Source organism: Drosophila melanogaster, chromosome 3R, assembly GCF_000001215.4.
Source record: "Drosophila melanogaster chromosome 3R".
In the NCBI taxonomy this organism is placed as follows: Eukaryota; Metazoa; Arthropoda; class Insecta; order Diptera; family Drosophilidae; genus Drosophila; species Drosophila melanogaster.
In genome coordinates this window covers 25,137,583-25,158,293 of record NT_033777.3, presented here as the reverse complement: position 1 = coordinate 25,158,293, position 20,711 = coordinate 25,137,583, and the positions used below count along the sequence as shown (strand labels likewise).

The 20,711-nt window shown below is 42.2% G+C and overlaps 1 protein-coding gene and 2 long non-coding RNA genes across 4 annotated transcripts; all 3 read right to left on the bottom strand.

Moving 5' to 3' along the window:
- Positions 1–2,208: 2,208 nt before the first annotated feature.
- On the bottom strand, positions 2,209–18,000 carry lncRNA:CR46474 (long non-coding RNA:CR46474). 2 transcript variants are annotated; one of them, NR_167858.1, is made up of 2 exons: positions 15,649–18,000; positions 2,209–14,081 (listed from the first exon to the last, which is right to left on the bottom strand). It is a non-coding gene; the product is annotated as a long non-coding RNA:CR46474 (long non-coding RNA). The 2 variants fall into 2 exon arrangements; NR_167857.1 differs by having other exon boundaries at positions 2,209–18,000.
- Positions 18,001–18,390: 390 nt separating this feature from the next.
- Positions 18,391–20,222, bottom strand: danr (distal antenna-related). The gene has a single exon (NM_143086.3). It carries the CDS (start codon positions 20,059–20,061, stop codon positions 18,802–18,804), a length of 1,260 nt encoding a protein of 419 aa, NP_651343.1. The 5' UTR covers positions 20,062–20,222; the 3' UTR covers positions 18,391–18,801.
- Positions 20,223–20,292: 70 nt separating this feature from the next.
- Positions 20,293–20,593, bottom strand: lncRNA:CR46098 (long non-coding RNA:CR46098). Its single transcript, NR_133448.1, has one exon. It is a non-coding gene; the product is annotated as a long non-coding RNA:CR46098 (long non-coding RNA).
- Between the last annotated feature and the right edge of the window lie 118 nt (positions 20,594–20,711).

Sequence of the window (20,711 nt, the reverse complement as noted above, 5' to 3'; positions counted from 1 at the left end):
TACTTCAAAGGGCAAAAAAGTAGTTAAGCAAACAATATTATTGTAAACATTCATAATTGGTTTTTATATTCAAAGCTTTTGAAAAGAAATTAAACTAAAAGAAAAGCCCTCACACGATTATTGCATTAAATATTTGGTTTTAATAAAGATATTTCAACGGAAACAAAGCCAATTTCGATAAGTTTGCCAGGCAGTGTAATGGGATTAATTTTCAAACAAAAGGCGTTTAGCTACGGTTAATTGCATTATCCTTCGAATCGGCAAGTTCAATAGAAATGGGTGGCAGGAGCATTTGGACCCCTCAACTTTCACTATTTTCCTTTTGCGACTTTCACTATTTTCTTTCGGCGAATGGCCTTGGAAAAAGTTTCTTTCGCAAAAGTTGAGCACAGGAATTCGCATTAAATAAAGCAAGGCATAACAAATTTTCTTTAAGTAGTCTGGCACCGACCTACCCTAATGTCTTTCATGTTTGGCCATACATGGCACAGGCGAAATAAAAACTCGGACAGCATCCTTGCCCCCTCAATTCCCTCCTTTCCCATCCCCCCCTCTTGCCAAACCTTACACAATCAAATATACACATAGATTTCATCACATACCCATAAGTATGTGTTTAGAGAAAAAAAAATAGAAGAAGGAAATATAAATGTGCATGCACACATCTATACGAACATATCCTGGCCATATGTGCAAAGAGTTGGACTCGTATATCTCGGAATGTCTGGGTGAAGGGCACACAAACACAATGGGCCGACTGTCTGCCAAGATCCTCCAAGTTGGCAAATATTACGGCCGTAAACGTGCATGCATTAATGGGGATTCTGTATCAAATAATCGGAAAAAAATCCCACTAAGTATGCAAACCCATCAGGACGATTGTGCGTGTGTCTGTGTGTCTGTCTGTGTGCCTGAGTGTGTGTGTTTGTTAGAAGCAACAGATATGTAACTGAGAGCGGCGAGTCCTTTTTTCGGAGGACTGAGGGTGTTTGGAACTTCTGAATTGAATATAAAAACAAATATAAAAGTTTGATGCCTTGCTCCAGTCCCGCCACACACACACACACACACAACACTCGCACATCGACATACATACATATGGGGGCACACAGGACCGAGCATTGGAGCATTCGACTGGCATTGAGTCACCTAAATGGATATTGCCGGTTTCGTCTAGCCCAGATCCAGTGGCCCAGGCGATAGCCAGCCGGCTGTCTGGCATTGGAGCAGGAGCACTGTGCCGAACCGCACCGCTCCGCTCCGCATCGCACCCAACGATGACATGGAATATATATTTTTATATAGACAACGTCTGCTCAAAAAAAGTGCAAACAAACAAAACCGAAGAAGGAAGGAAAAAAATAAGGAGTCCAGCACACACACTCACTCACACCAAAACTCACACTCACTAACTGGCACACTCACACAAAAGCGAGCAGGAGGAGTTGGAAAAAAAAAATTGGTTTTATGATTCAAGGACATGAATCACATTATTTTTCCAACAGCATGAAGCACACATAGACAGTGGGAGTAGGTTACAAAAAGGTGGTGCTGCCTTGGTCCTTGCTCCTAGTCCTAGTCTTCCTGGTTCTGGTTCTGGCTCTGGCTCTGGTTTTGGTCCTGATCCTGTCCCACTTCTTGTCCAGACATCCTCCTGCGGTCGTCCACTGTTCTCTTTCGGTTCGCTGTGAAGCAATAATTTAAATCCAACATTTTTATTGCTGCACTTGCACACACAAACAGTAAGTATATGGCTTACTCGGGCTACTAAGGGGCACTGGGGGGAAGTCCCCTCCTGAATGCATGGATGATGGGGCCTTTTATGTACAGTTAGTTGGCCATATAAGTGTAAGCAAGAACACACATAAAATGAAAAATGTAAAAAAAACTTTCGATTTCGTTCAATTGTACTTTGAACCCGGACAAATAGAATAAAAAAAAAAAAACATTGCGGAATTGGCAAAGAGTGAAAACTTGAAAAGAAAACGCTTTCCTTTTTACCGGACGCTTATAATGCTTTAGTTCGTAAGTAAGTCGGTGTATCACATTTAAAGAAAAACTCACTTTGCACTCAAGTGGCTGGTAGTTTCAAGGTAAATGTGTCAAAACTTGGCAACTCTTCCATAAACAGATATAAATATTTAATATTTAATTTTATTTATGCCTAAGACATTTTTGTGATAATCAAAAGCTGAATTTATTCACATCTCTTATGAATGTATTCTCAATTAGTTTTATTCAGCTTCTTTTATTATTTACACCTAATTTGTGTAGAAATCAAAAGCCATTTCGTAGCATGAGCTGTGCTAATTAAGCATGACACAATTGTTTAACTGACTTATTATGTGTGAATGTCACTATGTACAATGCATTTAAATCACAAGGCCACTGGGCTCTCAATTGGCAATGAAATCAAACAACTCATTCAGTTAAGTATGTGCACGGGTTGTATGCATTTATTTACTCGCCTGAGTGACCAAGTATTTACTATAATTCGGACTTCCTGTAAGGACAACCGAATTGTGCTATGTGGCTAGACGTTATAATGTGCATTATAATTATGTACACATTTATGTCCCTATAATTGCGTTTATGTATAAGCCGGTATATGCCACTGCATGTGCTTGAGTGGAGCACGTTTGTTGCTTTTGGCTCATAAATAGTCAAGTCAACACCAACACAGACGCACGCACACTAACGCATTCCTGCAAATTAGGCCAGCACACTGCGTATTTAAATGATAATGAGCTGCATTCAGCTGCATTTATGCCGTTTGCCAGCCTCCCGCCAGCGGGGTCCATAAGTAGGTACTTAGTTATAAATGGGCATGGGCATGTGCATGCGGGGAACCCAATGCACATGCATGCGGGCTCTGCACATGGTACATATGCCTATGTATATGTCCGGCAATCATGTACGGAAGTACATACTTTGTCGTAAATAATCATAACCTTGAACCTCAAATGAGGATGTTACACATTCATGGCGTCAATGGCCCCCGTTCAAGGCCAACGAAACGATTAGGGAGCACTTTTTCGCAACAGGTTTGAGTTGGTGGAAAAAGATTTACGCATTTAATTGAATAAATAACCGATAACTTAGCCAATGTTCTATTGGCATTTGTGATTCAACTTAATACAAGAGAAAGAAATAAGTATCTAGCTGCACGAAACCATCAATGAGTATATTTACTAATAAAGTAACGCATCATATTATTTACAGGATTTAAAATAAAGTAACTACTTATGTACTAGTGTACTTACCCGCGGTAAACATGGCGTATACGCGATTTCACAGGTTTCTTAATTTCTCTTGTAAGGAGCAATGCGAAATAGTTGCCTTAATTAAAATTTACTTTTCACTATATTCCTGCTTACTTATATTTCTGTACAATATTAAAAATGTCTAGAAGCGAAATCAATTATGTCCAACGGGTCGTATACGCAATTTTTTTTTTAAATCTAAGAAAATCATTTTCTGGCGCAGACATTAAAAAAAAATTGATTTGTTCCTTCATTCATATACATAAATGAAGCAAACACCTAATCACTTACAAAATACTTACGCAATTATGCTCTAATTCGATTTATTCCCCTAATTCTACGGCTTTATTAACAAAGTAGTGCCCCAATAAGTATCTGCACTTAATAAATCCACTATCAACATAAATACCAAATCGATGCGATTAGGGCAGTTAATATGTACACCTATTTTACTATGTAAGAGATTGCGTGTCAGACTCGTAAATATATGTAAATACGGTCATCTTGTGTGTAAAAACCATCATAAAATGGTTACGACAGCTCTCCAAGTATTAGATTTTTTCGATGCGAAGGGTGCGTCTTACATTGACAGACTGACGGAAATGTTATTACCTTGTGAACTTTAAGGGCGATTTGTTCGACCTTCGTGAATCGATAAAATATACATAAAATTCAAGATCTGTTGCCTTTTGTTTGCCGAGGCTTTATACGTTAAGCTAAAAATTTGAGTTTAAAAATTATATGTAATATAAATTCTGTACTATCTTTACTATTCCTTTGTTCCTGCGTCTTTCTAATTATCAGCAACCTAAGCAAAATAGAATTTGATGCACCAGGATGCGTATTGCAGCGGTGAAAATAGCGCATGCTGAAATTAATTGGGGATTCGGGCAGCCACAAGGAGAAGGTACATTAGACTAATTACAAACGTATTACGGATGCAGGACGACTAGATGGCTTGCCTTGCAGGATTGCAAGATGGCAAGATGGCAAAATGGCAATATGGCAAGATGCAGGCGACGTCTGCCTAAAATCTTAAATATACAACAATCAGAAAATATTAAAACCAACCATAAGCTCGATACTGTTGAGATATATACATACGCATATAGATATGCATGTGCGGTTAGCTGTGTATCGCCGTGTACTTGCTGGCAAATTAATGTCTAAGCAAAATTTTGATATTTTATACATGGCCGAAAGGCAGTGGCATCTACTACTTATATACAAGATTCCAAACTTTCGCAGAGCCAAACCCAAAAATACATATACATATGTATATACATACATATGCCAACGAAGAACCCTCAAACTCACGTATATTGTTCACAGGTTGCGTACATACAAACGAATACATGCATATATACACATTCTTAAATTTAAGCAATAGATGACCGGACATGTGTGTGAGTCTGTGTGTGTGTATGTGTGTGCTTGTGTGTGGGAGTGTGCTTGTATCCCAGTAAACGTCTAATTCTCTAAAATGTGAAATTTTACAATCGCCTAGCGTACATCTTTGCGTCGTCCACTCACCATCCAGCCACCAAACCACCCACTCACTCACTCGCTGGGCAGTCAAGCATTCGAAAGGCCACCCAAGCCACCCACTCCGCCAAAAGCTGCTCGAGAACCGTAGCCGTTGCTCTGGAAAACCTTCGCCTTCCTCCTCCGCATCCACCATCTAAGCATCGCCACATCTCCATGCCACGCCACGCCATGCCACTTCACTCCACTCCACTCCACGGCGCTCCGTCCACATTCGAACCATCAAGTCGTCTATCCCAGCCGCGTGGCTTGACCAGGCCCATTCCGCACCGCCCTGGACCAGCCCGGACCACCACCAACCCACCACCCACTCCGGTGGTCGTGGCAATTGCCCACGACGAGTCCGAGGTCCCCAAACGCGCCGGACTCCCACTCACGTATTTGCCGCCAACGTCCGCTTTCCCGTCCATCTAAATGCACGTATACATACAGCGGCCAACAGACCCACTAACCAACCACCCATCCGCCCACCTACTCACTCACTCACTCACTCACACACACATACACCCCCGCCCACCTCCTTCCACACGCACACACACACACACACACATTCACTCTTATCCTTTTCACATGTCGCAAGTCGTATGCAAACAACATTTTGCAGAAACAGTTCGTTCCTTGGTCTTCGTTTTATCTTCATGGCAGACCCTTACTTATTGTGGGCCCGGCTGACCAGCACGGTTGCCTTTGCTTTTGCCGTTGCCAACGAAACACCCCACCCAACCCACGTCATCCGCCCCACTTGGCTGCCCACCTACCCATTCGCTCGGATCCCTGATAGCCAGAGCCTGATGTCCATGCTGGCCAGGACCGTTGACGTAGATGCTGCAAACAGCAGGTGACGAAATGGTAGGTCTACAGATGCTGCCTATGAAGATTGCGTACCCAAAATACATTCTATAGAACTTTAGATTAAGTCCATCAAGTATTTTAAAGAAATTTCTCAATTAGTTATTTATATTATTGATTAGTATGCACTACTTATGCTTAATGCTTAAGCCAACTTAGTTATATTTTATTTTAAATTATTCGAATAAAAAGCGAAAGGTGAGGATTTCATAATCTCAGTGCTAGTTTCGTGGCCGCTGCTGTGCGTGTGTGCTACTAGAAAGCTTGGCTCTGCCTTCAGCTCGCTGCTGTAACGTCTAAGAGTGTGCGCCAGTATGTGTGCCGGTGGGCGGACGTGGACGTGGATATGGATGTGGATGTGGATGTGGATGTGCGGTGGGTGGCGGATCGGTGGGCCGTTGGGGCGATGGTGCGGTGGCCAAAGGATGCCTCCGTCCGCTGGCCATGTGTTTGTGTAGATGTCCGCTTCAAAATTCGCATACACAGCAGTGGTCAACTATGGAAATTATCGATCGACTTGCCTTTGGCGCCAGGTGGTTGGGTGCTATGATGGAAAAGTGGTGACGAAGGCAGCGGCAGCGCCAGCAGAAGCAATCTCCGCTGCTCTGCGCCTTCGTCGTAGTCGTAGTCGCAGTCCGGCGATTTGCGCCGTAACGAGGGAGGGAGTAAGGAGATGGAGCTGGAAAATGAGAAGCTGGAGGCGGAGGCGGAGGTGGTGGCCACATGCCCGTACTCGTATTCGATGCCCAGTCTAAATGGCAAGAACGCAGCGGCAGCTAAGAGATGGCCAAAAAGAAATTGCGGACATTTACATTATGTGTCCATGTATGAGTATGCCCACCGACTCCAAGTGTGTCCGGGGTTTTTGGGTCTGGTCATATCGAGGACACGGGGGATCGGAGATTGGGGACCGCAGTTAGGAGCCCGGAGCACGGAGTATGGTATGTGGCGTTGAAGCAAGCACACATGCAAACGGCATGCGGCGGTGGAATATACGTGAGCTTAGGAGTTGTCGTCGTCGAGATGTCCTCTGGTTGCTAGTCCAGACGCCGAAGTCCGAGCGAAGGACCTCCTCCTCCGGCTGCCCAACATTCTCCCGGGCGGGCAGCTTCTGCATCAAAGTGAAACGGGCTAATGGGACGGGCCCAAATTCGCAGCACTGAACAGGGCTGAACGGTGGGAGCCATAACAACAAGGCGGAGATGTGAGATGCGAGGAAACGAATGACTAACGAAGGAAATTGCTGATATTGTATGGAGCGAAAGTTGTGCATGTCTGGACGCAGGACTCAGAACGCAGAACGCAGGACTCAGGACTCAGGGCTCTGGTCTCTGGCAGCGGCGCGTTTTAGTTTTGACAGGACCTAGAATGGCAGCAAGACGGAGTCAGGACGACTGACCCCACTCACTGGGATATATGCCATATACGAGTATGCCCAGCGCCAGGAGAAAATTCAAATATACTTGAATATACACAAGCGCACAGCCTGAAACACGCACACACACACACACACACAAACACGCACACACACATGCGAACAATGGCAGATGTCCTGCCGTGTCCGGCATCTTTCCTTACTTCAGATTTCTATTTCCAGCTCACCATCTCATCCTGCCAGCAGGCTGCACCGTAAGCAATTATGCATCCACAGCGGTTGGAAATGAAGGAGCGGCCATCCATGTACAAGAATGCAAAATGTGATTGTAGATGTGGATGAGAACGTGGATGTGGATGAGGATATGGCCAGGACGAAAGACCAAGTATGAAGACGATGGAGAACCAGCGGATGCAGGTCTTTGAGAAAATGCATTCAAACACACATACATGTCTCTCCAATTAACACACAGCACTTGCCCAACAATAGATAAGCTGTATCTCAAAATAGTATAATAATAGTGCAGATTTAGCAAAAACAATAAAACTTGGTGGAGGGAAGCAGGCTGCAATTGCTGGCTTATGAATTTCAAATCTCACATATGGAAACCGTCTATTTTGTCGATATAAACGGTGGCCATCATTGCAATTTACTAGAACCGAACTTATCTCCCGAATATTGTAAGATATTAAAATCTATTTATTACGAAACTAAGAACATAGAAGCCAATTAAACTTAAGATATTTTTAAAGCAAGCGGGCTAACGCCAAAAAATATGCTAGCATTTCTTGCATCTACATATTCTCATGTTGTGAAGAAAAACTATGAATTATTTACTTTAAAAGTAAGAAGGATTTAATCTGAAGTATTGAAATATACAACTCCTTACTTTTATATTTAAAAACTAGCAAATATTTAACCGCTAAGCTGCCACTTTTGCCACTTAATTTGCAAAACTAGCAACTGCATTCAATAAACGATCCTAAAACGACTTGTTATGACTAGTTTGCTGGTTGTTTATGATGCCCCCGTCGCATGAATGTAGTGTTAGGGAACAATGTTCACCAATTAAGCCGTCAGAGTGCAGAAAAAGTGACCGAAAAGTTGAGGTTGCAGGCAACGCGAAAAAAACACGCTCTAGTGGAAAAAATGCGCTTTTTACGCGGCGCCGCGTCAAAAACCAACAAACATCGAGGCGAACACACGCCGAAAACACTTTTCCCGTCTATAGCCGCCTAATCGGCGACAGTATCGCATGGCAAACGATGGCCTGACTTGGTCCTCCTCCAATGGAGGAGTATACCGATCCCACCACTTTGCCACGCATCCAGCAGGCAGCCGGGGCATAAAGAACTGCACGCCGCACTCCAAAGTGGCGGTGGCAGCAAAAGAAAAAAACGGGTCAAGTGCATCAAGCTGCATGCCACCGGGCAAACAAGCAAGCGGTTTCCAACTGACTGCCTAATCCCCTTAAACGGCGCGTTTTTTTCGCCAAATCACTTGGAATTCTGAATTCTGCACCCTGCATCCTGCACTCCAAAAAAGGGGCTTTTTGTTTCACCGCAGCGTTTGGCGCATCGGCGAAAGGTGAAATGGCAGTGAAATGGCGGTGAAATGCCACCGGCTTGACCTTTGCACACACGACTGCAGATGTGCTTTTTTGCTGCCGTTTTTCGCGACTTTCTCGCATCGTAGTGCCCAGAGTATCACGGCAGTTGCCAACTTAATTTCCATATGGTGCAATTTTGATGGCTCCGACCGTAATTCAATGCCGTCCGCCTTTTTTGCCCGTTGTTTGCAGCTCGTTCGCGATGGAGTGTCATGTGCAGCAGAAAAAATGGGAAATGCAGGAGAAAAACAAAAAAAAACGGTGGTCGCCAACAGCTGGTTTGGCCAACATCACAACATCAGCACCTGCCATTTGGTTGAAGATGGTCCATAAGGGCGCCCAAAGGTAAGTCAATTGTGCGGGAGATGCCCAAAAGGGCGTCAAGTGTGCACATCCTTTTGTACAAAGATGCGCTTAAATTTTCTTAATTCTTAAATAAATTAAATGTATTTATTAGCTGTATATTCTCTAAGAAATCTTAACTTAACTATCTAATCTATGCTATTAATATATGCTAATATATTCTAATATGCTATTAATAATATCAAGTGCGGCTACAAATCTACGATTTCATTTAAGTGTCTTATATACTCTGCTTTGCTTTTGATTATATAGTTAATCCTTATCATTAGATGGATCATTAATAACGTAAGAATCTTATAAAATACTTTTTAAATTGAGCTCTTGTTTCCTTTTAAGAAAAATATGAATAGAATGTAGCTATTTTGAGGAAGCAAACAACTATATCCATTCAAAAAGCAAACGAATGGCACATTTAATTAAGATTTTTCCCCATCCTTTCCTCTTTTGTTTACTAATATAAAATAATGAAAACTGGCCATAATATACTATATATGCCCAAATACCCTTTTGGCACTTAATTGATTATAATCCATCAATAACGAGGGTAATCAAGAGCTATAATGCAACTTCCATTGAATTTGTAGCCAATTGGTCAGCTCAAAGAAATCTTCTCAAGAATGTTTTTGTAATGACAGGTTAAATTGACTCTTTGTCCCACTTGTTGGGCAAAGTTCTTGGCTAGACTCCTTGGCTCAATGATACTTAACTAAAGTAAAACTTTCCTCAAACGTCTGGCATCAGTTAAATTCTTTTTTAAGACCAAAGTTCACAAGGTCGCACAGCAATTTCGTGACTTGGAAATTTCTTTATGCAAGTGTTATTAAATTTGCGACCAGACCGAAGGATATATGTGCATATGTGCTCCGCACTCTTTTTTTTTCACTTTTATTGAGAACAAATCGGAAATGGAAGTCGCATATGAATGAACTGCAAACTGGAGTGGTTCTTCCTTCCCCTCAAGCAAGTGGAAAATAAAAAACAATGGGATGGATGGCGGCATAGTGTGGATCCAGATGGACATCTTTTATCGCCACGTGTAAGCTGTAAAATGTATAAGTATGTCAATTTTTAATTCGCCACTGAGCACTTTACGGCCAACACTACTAGCCCGATTTCATCCTGGGCGTCGAGGTAACTAAACAAAAGGGTTCTTGTGGCCGGGGTAAATGGACTCACGCCTTTATCACCGGCCCCTGGTGTCCACCGTAATAACCTCATTTCAGGACATTCGTAGGCTGGGCCAGCCATCCAAATCTGTTGACCACTGCCGGACACTAGAATATATTTTTGTATATAAATATATCCAAAGGTATGTATATATAATCTGCGGCCATGTGGCAGAAACTATGTGCACGCGTTTGTAACACATATAATTTTGAATATATAACCAAGGTCTGTCTGTACATATACATATGTACAAAAGTAAAAGTTTACTTATGTATGTATGTTGGCCTATGCCTATGTTGGTATGTGCGCATAATATATTCGTAATAACATTTTCGAAACCCGGCGTAAGCATTTTTCAGCCGTTTCATCCCTTTTCTGGACACTTAGGGGTTAAGGCTACAAAAGGTCCTGTCCACTCGCCCTGTCCGTGTGTCTCTGCGTGTGTGTGTAGTTGTGTGCCACTGCGAGTGTGTATGTGTGTGTGTGTGCCACACCTCGCGCCCCATCGCCCAGCCTCCGCAAACCGCATCTATCACAAATTTCAACTGCCAGCGGTCCAGGGAAAGGTCGCGGGAAGGTCCTGAACGGACCGTCCACCACGATACGGCCAAGGGTATGGGTTAGTAGTACTGTCCGGTTCGTCCCGGATCCGGTTAAGTCCCACAGCCCGTTACGGGCCTGTCCCGTACGACAGGCCTAGCGACACGGTTGACGTAGACCCAATTCGACCCCCATCCCAACATCCCAGCATCTGAACAGCCCGCCAACTCTCCATCCCAAACCGCACGCACTCTGAGCAATTATTAAACGAGTCTCTGGAACGTTAAATTCTGTCCACTTTGGAGGCGGACCAGAGCCATCTGCGGCACCACTTTTCGAGTAGTGAGAGTGACCGGTCGACCGACCGACCGACCGGTCCCGGCGATGAAAAATAGAAATCGCAAGAGTTTGTTTAACAACAAGTGAAGGGGTTTGTTTTTTATGCCCTCCCCCAACCCACTCTCGACCGCTGGGCTTAGTGCCCACATTTAGTATGCCATATAGGCCCACTCACACACACATATCGGGCTTACATGAAAGGATATATGGAGTATATATCTATATACTTATCCGTGTATAGGTGTGTGTGTTTTTCGTTATTATAATAACAACTGTGGAGGAATACAATGTTGGTCGTTAAAAAGTTCCAGAACTCATTAGGTATTTCAGTTTCCTATGGACAGTGCCCAAAACTAACCCCTGATGTTCTTACGTGGGCTGCATACCCTTGGATTTGTCACAGATTCCGGTGCACGTCTATAAGGGAAACAAAAGATTTCGATTTAGCAATTAATTGCACTAAAAACATTTAATTATAATTGTTTTTAGTTGAAATACTCAATTTATATGGCTTAAATAACCAATTAGTACTATCCTGCATTATTAATATGAACTTATATCCTACCAGTCAAGGTGCCAAACTGGAGGCGCTGCGAATTCGTCCTGGATGTGTGTCATTTGTCAGGACTGCGGACCGAAAAGTTTGACACTAATTCCCGCCAGATAAATACCTTGGCGTAAAAACTTTATTTGCATGTCCTGCACGGTTAACAGCGGTGACGAAGACATCAAGTCATTTGTTAAGATTAGATAAATACCCACACGGCTGCTTAATATTCATATCCGGCTATCCCAGCCATCCGTCCGTGCATCCACGGTTATGGGAACCCGTTCCCGGGACATCGGTTCGTTTTGGTGCGGAACAAGTAATTGCAGATATGGTGTTAGATGGTAGTTGTTCGGACAACCGGTATTTCGATTAGAATTCCAATGCCCTAATGTCATTTGGCCGGACATCGGGATAGATGTGGATAAGAAAAACATCTTGGCTTTGGGATATTATACGACGTTTTCTCACGAATCCCGTGTCCTGTAACGGAATTTTCAACTGGCTGATTTATTGACGATGGTAGCAACGTTGACAGGACCCAAAGTCCGGCGACCTTTAATCCAGTTTTACATTGAGGCGCCGTGATAATTTCCACTCTTACCACAGACAAGAATAAGGGTTACATAAACATAACAAATCGGACCGTGTCTTCCTAGCCCACCGATTTGAATGCTAAATAAAGAGTTTGTTTTCTATATGCAAACACTAAATGGCTTATGGGACATACGGGTTTTTTTCTCTTTTTGTTTGTTAATATAAATAAGTTCAGAGGTCATCTTGTTACGACCGTGCCGATTTTGCAGCTTGAGAAGGCCTGTTTTTTCCTTTCTAGATAGTTATAGAAAAGTGCTAGATACAAGATAGATATTCTTGATGCTAAACTATCATGAGACCGGAATTTTAATAATTGTATTTTTTGATACTTTGACTCAGTTTTCATCGTTAATATCATAAATATCTTCTTACAAAAACAGGACGTAGCGATTTGGAACTGATTTCGCCAAAGATTTTTTGCGGTCATGGTTTGCCTTTTTTGCTTTAAAGTAAAAAAAAGGCCTTTGCGTGTCAGAATGTATGCAACATAATAAGCCCAGAAAGCCAACTAAAATCCGGTTTGAGTTTTTTTTTTTTTTCATTTTCAGAAATCAAGTAGCTGCATGTCGCTGGAAACAATGCGATTGCCAATTCGTCCGTCTTGGGAATCCCTTGGCCCAAACCTAAGCCTCTTATCACCGCACATTCCACGTTTCGATCAACTCAACTCGTGTTAATAACGAGACAATTCTGACAATAAAGTGAAAACTTTATCGCGCACAATGACATATTCATTAGGATGTCCTTTCTCAGGATGACATCGGTCCGCTCAACAGAGGAGCACCAAACGGAACATTAACAAGAACAGAACAAAACAAACCAGCCTTTCCGACTTACACGCGCTAATCAAAGGGGATGAATACCCTTCCGGCATTTCACATCGTGGTTGCGATAAGTTGCTATGCTGAATGCAGTGGCACTTCCAAGGATGCTTTCACAACATCCTTCAGGTAGCAATCAAAATATTGTACTAATCGTGATTCTTGGGACAACAAACTTTTGCTCATTTCAAATTTTACAGTTGACCAATATCATCTTGATGGGATTCAAGTCCTCAAGGGCGTATTCTAATCGTGAAACAATCTGATCCTTCTCTCCTAATAATTATATATGAAAAACTATCAATATCACTTGCTAGTCCGTTCATGGTAATATATTATATTAGGCACATAAATTTCTAATCATTTCCCAGTGTTAAATGAAAACTTTTTCAAGAACAACGTCAGGACGCGAACCGGTTGGCAAAAACAAAAAGGCAAAGAGAAGGCTGATGACAAAGTCTCTGGTTCAGCTTTGATGTTCACAAGGACAAAAGGAGAAAAGAGGAGAACAATGCCGAATGAGGGGAGCAAAAAAATAACTATTCAAACAAAAACACTTTTTTTCACCACAAGACACAATAAATTGCAATTTATACCAAAAGTTGTATTCATCATCATTATCATCCGGAGCCAAAATTATGCAGTATCTGCAAAGCGCAATTCGTTACAAAAGTACACAAGTCCTTGTTGCTTATTTACATCTCATCGAAATGAAAACTCAAAAGTGGTTCTGGCCCGTCGAGCCTACATTTTACGGTATTGTAAGGCGCAAATTAAGGGCAAAATCGCTTGAAATGCAATATCGAGTGGATTGTGACTGATATAAGAAATTCAAAGCATTTAACAGCTTTAGGTTTATGTGTCCTTAAAAATATATTTACTGCATATACACACTATAATTCATTTATGGGAAAAACCAGAGACATACATGTATATATGTAACTTCTTCGGTAAAAACTTATAATTATAAAAGGGGTTTTTCATCATAACTTCGCTTAAAATATCCATAAACTCAAGACTATAACTGTTTTTAGCAGCTAATTACCAATGCATAAGACCCCTATCACTTTTTGTGGAATTTCGCAAAAATAAATTTTTGCCAATTTTTGAATTTTTTGTAAGGGGTAACATCATAAAATTTTGAAAAAAATGACAAAAAATAAAATTTGTAAACTGGAACACCAATCGATTGGGAATTTAATTACGAGTTCAACGATATATGACTTTCCACATTTGAACCATTATTTCCAATGTTGTGGCTATAAATCGGATAATTTTTCGAAGAAATTTTAGGAAAACGTCTTTTGGCAAAAACTCTATATTTATGAAGGATTTTTTTATCATAACTTGGCTAAAAATGGCCATATACCCAAAATGAAAACTGTTTTGAGAAGCTAATTACCAATGCATAAGACCCCTATCACTTTTAGTGGAATTTCGCAAAAATAAATTTTTGCCAATTTTTGAATTTTTTGTAAGGGGTAACATCATAAAATTTTGAAAAAAATGACAAAAAATAAAATTTGTAAACTGGAACACCAATCGATTGGGAATTTAATTACGAGTAAAACGATATATGACTTTCCACATTTGGACCATTATTTCCAATGTTGTTTCTATAAATCGGATAATTTTTCGAAGAAATTTTAGGAAAACGTCTTTTGGCAAAAACTCTATATTTATGAAGGATTTTTTTTCATAACTTGGCTAAAAATGGCCATATACCCAAAATGAAAACTGTTTTGAGAAGCTAATTACCAATGCATAAGACCCCTATCACTTTTAGTGGAATTTCGCAAAAATAAATTTTTGCCAATTTTTGAATTTTTTGTAAGGGGTAACATCATAAAATTTTGAAAAAAATGACAAAAAATAAAATTTGTAAACTGGAACACCAATCGATTGGGAATTTAATTACGAGTAAAACGATATATGACTTTCCACATTTGGACCATTATTTCCAATGTTGTTTCTATAAATCGGATAATTTTTCGAAGAAATTTTAGGAAAACGTCTTTTGGCAAAAACTCTATATTTATGAAGGATTTTTTTATCATAACTTGGCTAAAAATGGCCATATACCCAAAATGAAAACTGTTTTGAGAAGCTAATTACCAATGCATAAGACCCCTATCACTTTTAGTGGAATTTCGCAAAAATAAATTTTTGCCAATTTTTGAATTTTTTGTAAGGGGTAACATCATAAAATTTTGAAAAAAATGACAAAAAATAAAATTTGTAAACTGGAACACCAATCGATTGGGAATTTAATTACGAGTTAAACGATATATGACTTTCCACATTTGGACCAATATTTCTAATGTTGTGGCTATAAATCGGATACTTTTACGAAGAAATTTTAGTAAAACGTCTTTTGGTAAAAACTCTATATTTTTGAAGTATTTTTTATCATAACTTGGCTAAAAATGGCCATATATCCCAAAATGAAAACTGTTTTGAGAAGCTAATTACCAATGCATAAGACCCCTATCACTTTTTGTGGAATTTCGCAAAAAAAAATTTTTGCTAATTTTTGAATTTTTTGTAAGGGGTAACATCATAAAAATGTTGAAAAAAATGACAAAAAATAAAATTTGTAAACTGGAACACCAATCGATTGGGAATTTAATTACGAGTTCAACAATATATGACTTTCCACATTTGGACCTTTATTTCCAATGTTGTGGCCATAAAATACAAATTTTTTAGCGAAAATGGGCGAGAAAGACTAAAAATTGTCATAAAGGCTTATAATTTTACATTTCGACTATTTCTTTTATAGCAATAGGCTGAAATATAGTTTTTTCCTTTAATCCGCTTTCATATATTTTTTATGAATCATTTTAGGTTCTATTGACTGCATTTAAAAATCTAGGTTAAGACCATTATGAATTCTGACCCGAAAGCCAGTAAACGAAACTCCAGTTCTGGCTCAAAAGCCATAAGCACTTTTTGCTGGCCAAATTGGTGCCAGAAGTTTAATGGATCTCCAATACACACTGTCCAGTCCAGTTCACTCCATTCCAGCCACTTCAATTGATCCACCAGCTCTGCGGAGGCCGAGATTCGTGCCGAGACTGGAGAAGAATGGCCAGCCAGTCAGTCCACCGTTCGGTTGGGATCGTTTCGCGACTTAATCTGGCGCGATCGTTTTCCATCAAAGGGTTCCTGCTCACATGCAACTAATCTGATTGTAATTGATGCATGCTAGAGAACGTGAATGCGAATGGGGATCCGAATGCGAGCGAGTCCCAAGGAGGCTCCACACGCAAAATGCAGAAGGTTCGCTTCGATCTCGTAAAGGTAACTTGGTAGCCAATTATTCAAACGCGAGGATAAGAAAGCAAATAAATTGACTTCGAGCTACATGGGCTTTGGGCGGGAATCAAAAATGCATATGCGCACCACGGTCCACATGTGTTCAATGTGTGCAATGTGTGCTGATGTGCTGCTGTAAAGTTTAAAATATTGTGATTATCCTTACATTAACTACGCCTCTACCAAAAATGTCGAACGAGCTGCGCACTAAGCTCACGCAAATTCATCGCCATTTTCATGAACGCCCCAACCATCGGCCACCGGTGCGGATGTGGTATCGATATGGGCAGCCCCATCCCTCGATTCTTTGGGTAATTTCAGGCCCGTTTCCATTGTCAATCATATGCTGGAAGAATGTCAGTCATTCTGCGCGTCACTTTGGGATCGGGGGTGCATTGAACTTTTCAGTAGTGCGATACTAAAATGTTAATATAGGCGTCTTAAAAGGATCCTAAACAGTATCTCAAAACACTCCTTTTCTTTCTTTTATCCCAAAATTTAAGGACATGTATACCCGTCTTCTTTGGCCAGTGGAAACTTGTGAAGCTGAAATAATACTAGTTTATGAACTATAATAACTAGTTTTAAGTTGCTCATTCTTATTGCATATGTATATACTACCTATAAATCGAACACCAATAACCTTTATTTGCGGCTTTCCATATGCATAGAGTGCACTTTACCTCCTGGTAGAGAAACAATACCTGTCCATGGGTATGACCACTTATTTTGGGCACTTGTGTGATGTGTGTTGTGTGCTGGTCCTAGTACCGCGATCGGATCCACATCGGATCGTGCGGGTTACGAGGCGACACAATATTGACAGCGGCTGGATCCGTCGATATGCCCAGGGGATTGGCTGGAGTAATTTAATCCTCGCCCAGAACCAAAACCAGAATGCCACGAAGATGTCCACAAAACGCTGCGCACAACACATGCAATGCGAAATGCGAAAATGCGAGTTGCGGGCTGCGAGTTGCGAAATGCGAAATGCGGAGCGAAACATGCATACAGATCACGGCTGGCAGGCCGGATGGTCGACATGGACATGGACGTGGATGTGGATGTGGATATGGATGTGGATGTGGATGTGGATGCCGATGCCTGGGAGCACTGTCAGTCGCCTAATCATCGTAATAATTCGCCTCAACTTCACCCGATGGCAGCGGCAATGGGAAGCCAAGCGGAAATTACCAACACGCGATATTTAATTTTTCCAAAAGGCGAACCAATAATTCGTCTTCATGCCGCTGGATGGCCATCCGTGGCGGCTGCTCTTTCCGCTCCTTCTGCTTCTTGGGCCGCTCCTCTGGCCATGGTGCCATTTTTTCGTGTTCGGCATGACCGATGCCTCCGAAAACGCTTTCCAGGCACCAATCGTCAGGAGCAGGGTAAAAGGAGCAGGGAAAACAGGAAGAGGACTCATTAACGCACAGCCCAGATGCCAGGACCCAAACTCCTCTGCTGACTGCTGACCTCCATCTATGGCACCTATAATGATGCTTCCCTTTCATCATATAGAATATGGAATGTGCTTCGGCACATACATGTATTCATTTGCATGCCAAGTTTAATATTTATCCCTACAAAATAAATGGCAAAAAACCAATGAAGGCGCTTTTTGGTAAAAGAGTTTTACTTCTAATGGAAATTCAAAGTAGGATTCATTAGCATTTTCAAGTTTTTATTTGTTTGCAACTTAAAGATTCAATCGATTTGTGTTTAATTTGCATAATGAATTTAAAATTAGTTTAATGAAATATATTTTTAAAATATGGGTAAAAAGTTGACTATTTGTTTTTCTTGCAAATGCCTGTAAGTTTTATTTAACTTGCGAACGTTTTAAATAAAAACCACATGAATTAATTTAGTTTTGTTATAATTAAATACTTTAATTCTATAGAAAATTCCTGTTTTTCGATAAGCCTTTTGGCGGGTAAGACTTTCATTTTCTTCATAGGTAGAAAATTGACCCATTTTTCTAACCGCTGTAATTGAAAACCCATCAAGTAAAAAAATGTTTTGATCTTGAGAGATTGACACTTGAATTTTATTTTGTTTTGTTAATAAATATTTATTCGTTTCATTAGTAATTAGTTTATATGCTTATTTGAGAGTTACGCAGATTACACAGTAATAAAACAAATCGATTGGAATGGCTGACAAAATGTGCCAACTAATTAAGCTACTTAACACAATTAGTATTTGTTATAATACGTGTAGATGAATTGAATTTGGCTTTCAAACAAGTAGTCACACAGTTGATATTCCTAGTTAATACTAGCTATAGTATGCTGAGCTATTAATACCTGTTGCAGTGATATTAATACGTTAATTGATAAGTACAAATGGCATTTGCATTGCGAAATGATTCGAGTTTCATTAATACTAAAGGTGGCTAATAACAATAAAAATGGATGTATTTACACTATGAACTACAACTACAACTATGCTATAATGTAGGGTGTCTACTGTTCGGCGTCGCTGGACCCGACGCTCTTGTCGGGAGTGTGGGATCTGCTGGACGCCTTGGAGGCGCAGGAGCGCACGGACAGATCCTCCGGCTCGCTGTCGCAGTAGCTTTCGTTGGAGGCCTCACTGTGCGCCAGTGGACTCAGTCGCTTTAGTAGCGCCTCGTTGAAAGGATATGTTTCGAGATCCGGCTCCGATCCGCCGCTGGCCATTTGGTTGGGATTGTAGCTGGGTCCACCTGGTCCTCCGCCGCCGGGCTGCATGGAGGCTGCGGCCGCAGCGAAGGCCAGGAAGTTCAAACTGGCATTGAAGAGCTTGCACCAGTCGAGCAGAGCCGCTCCCTGGTTATCGGTTCCAGTGGGCGGGGCGTTTGCCGGAGTCACTGGTGCTATCACAGGCGCTAGATCCGCAGGATTCGGGAAGGGTGCTGGCAGTAGGGGCATTGTGGTGTCCGAGAACATGGGAGTCTTCGCCTGCTCCGTGACAAGAGCTTGTGGTGCGGAACTGTTGGCCTCCAGGGCATTGTTGTTCTTATCGTTCACTTGCTCCGGCTGATTGGCGGAGTTCACCCGCTTGGCCGGATCCTTGGCCCAGTTCTTAACACTCAGCAAGGGGTAATTGTTTTTGCTGTAATCCTCGGAAGCAGCGGGCGAATCAATCACTTTGTTGTCCTCTGATTTCGGCTGTGCATCTACCAGGACATCGGCAGTCTGTGGGGTGAGTTTGGAGTTGAGCAGGGCCAGAAGATTCAGCTGGTGCAGCATGTTGTTGGAGTAGTCCATCACGCCGGCCTGACCCGGATGCAGTGCACCCTCCGGATGCAATCCACCGTTCTTTTTTACAAATTCCACAAGGCTAAGCTTCTCCAGCAGGGATTCATTTTGCACTGGGTAATCGGCTGGACTGTAGGGCAGTGCACCGAAGCCCAGCTCCTCGTAGTTTGGAGGCAGTGCCACGAACTTCGGTGGCAGCTGGAGCTGCAGCTCGAACTTGGCGCGCTTTTCCGGTGGCGTGTCGAGACCCAGGTGATCGGGGCCCAGCTGGCGGCACATGAAGCGCAGCTTCTGCTCGTTCTTGCACCAGCCACGCAGCGTGGACTCCGGCACTCCGATGTCCCGCGACACACTCGCCTTGGTTTCACCATTGTGGATGCGCTGGATGGCACGCACCTTGTCGTTGGGCGTGAGGTTCCTCAGAGGACGCTTGCCGCGCGTGCTCATCCGGATGTTCATGTGCTGGTAGGCGGAGATATCCATGGTTCTATTTCTGGTTGCGCTGGCGATAGCGATTGCGATTACGATAGCGGTTTCGAAGCGCGGACTTTGCGGATGCGACCACCGGTGTGCACTCCTCGAACTCGCAGAAGGATGTGATTGTGAATCCGATTCCGCGAAAGGCGAGCTGCGAACTGCGAACGGCGACAGGCGAACGGCGACCGCCGAGATGATCCGATGATTTTGCGGCGAAGAGAACGGCATGACGTTTTTCTCGCTTTTTCTCGACCAATCGGAGCAAAGCGCCACTCTCACCTTTCTCTCTCTCTCTCTCTCGCGCGCGCACCCACCACCCACCAGTGCAACAACTTGTTACTCATGTCCTGCTCACGAAATTCGCTCTGTTCGGCTCTCTTAACGGGTTTGATGTCCTGACCATCATTCGCGTCCCTCTTCGCGGGCTGCGTATGTGTGTGGTGGTGTTGTGGATCTAGATATTCAGCATGCAGGATGCACATTTCCAAATCGGCTCCTCCACGTGGCTGCGTGTGTGTGTGTGTATGTGCCCGTGTGTTTATATAAAAACCAGTTATTTACCTCCCATAAACATTCCCTCCTGCGAAAGTGTGTGTGCGTGTATTTGGCCAACCTTCTCGCATTCGCATGTGCGTGAGCGGATCTGATACGGACGT

What these genes read in the sequence shown, in the direction of transcription:
- danr (NM_143086.3), bottom strand. Translation starts at nt 20,061, where the DNA reads ATGGATATCTCCGCCTACCAGCACATGAACATCCGGATGAGCACGCGC.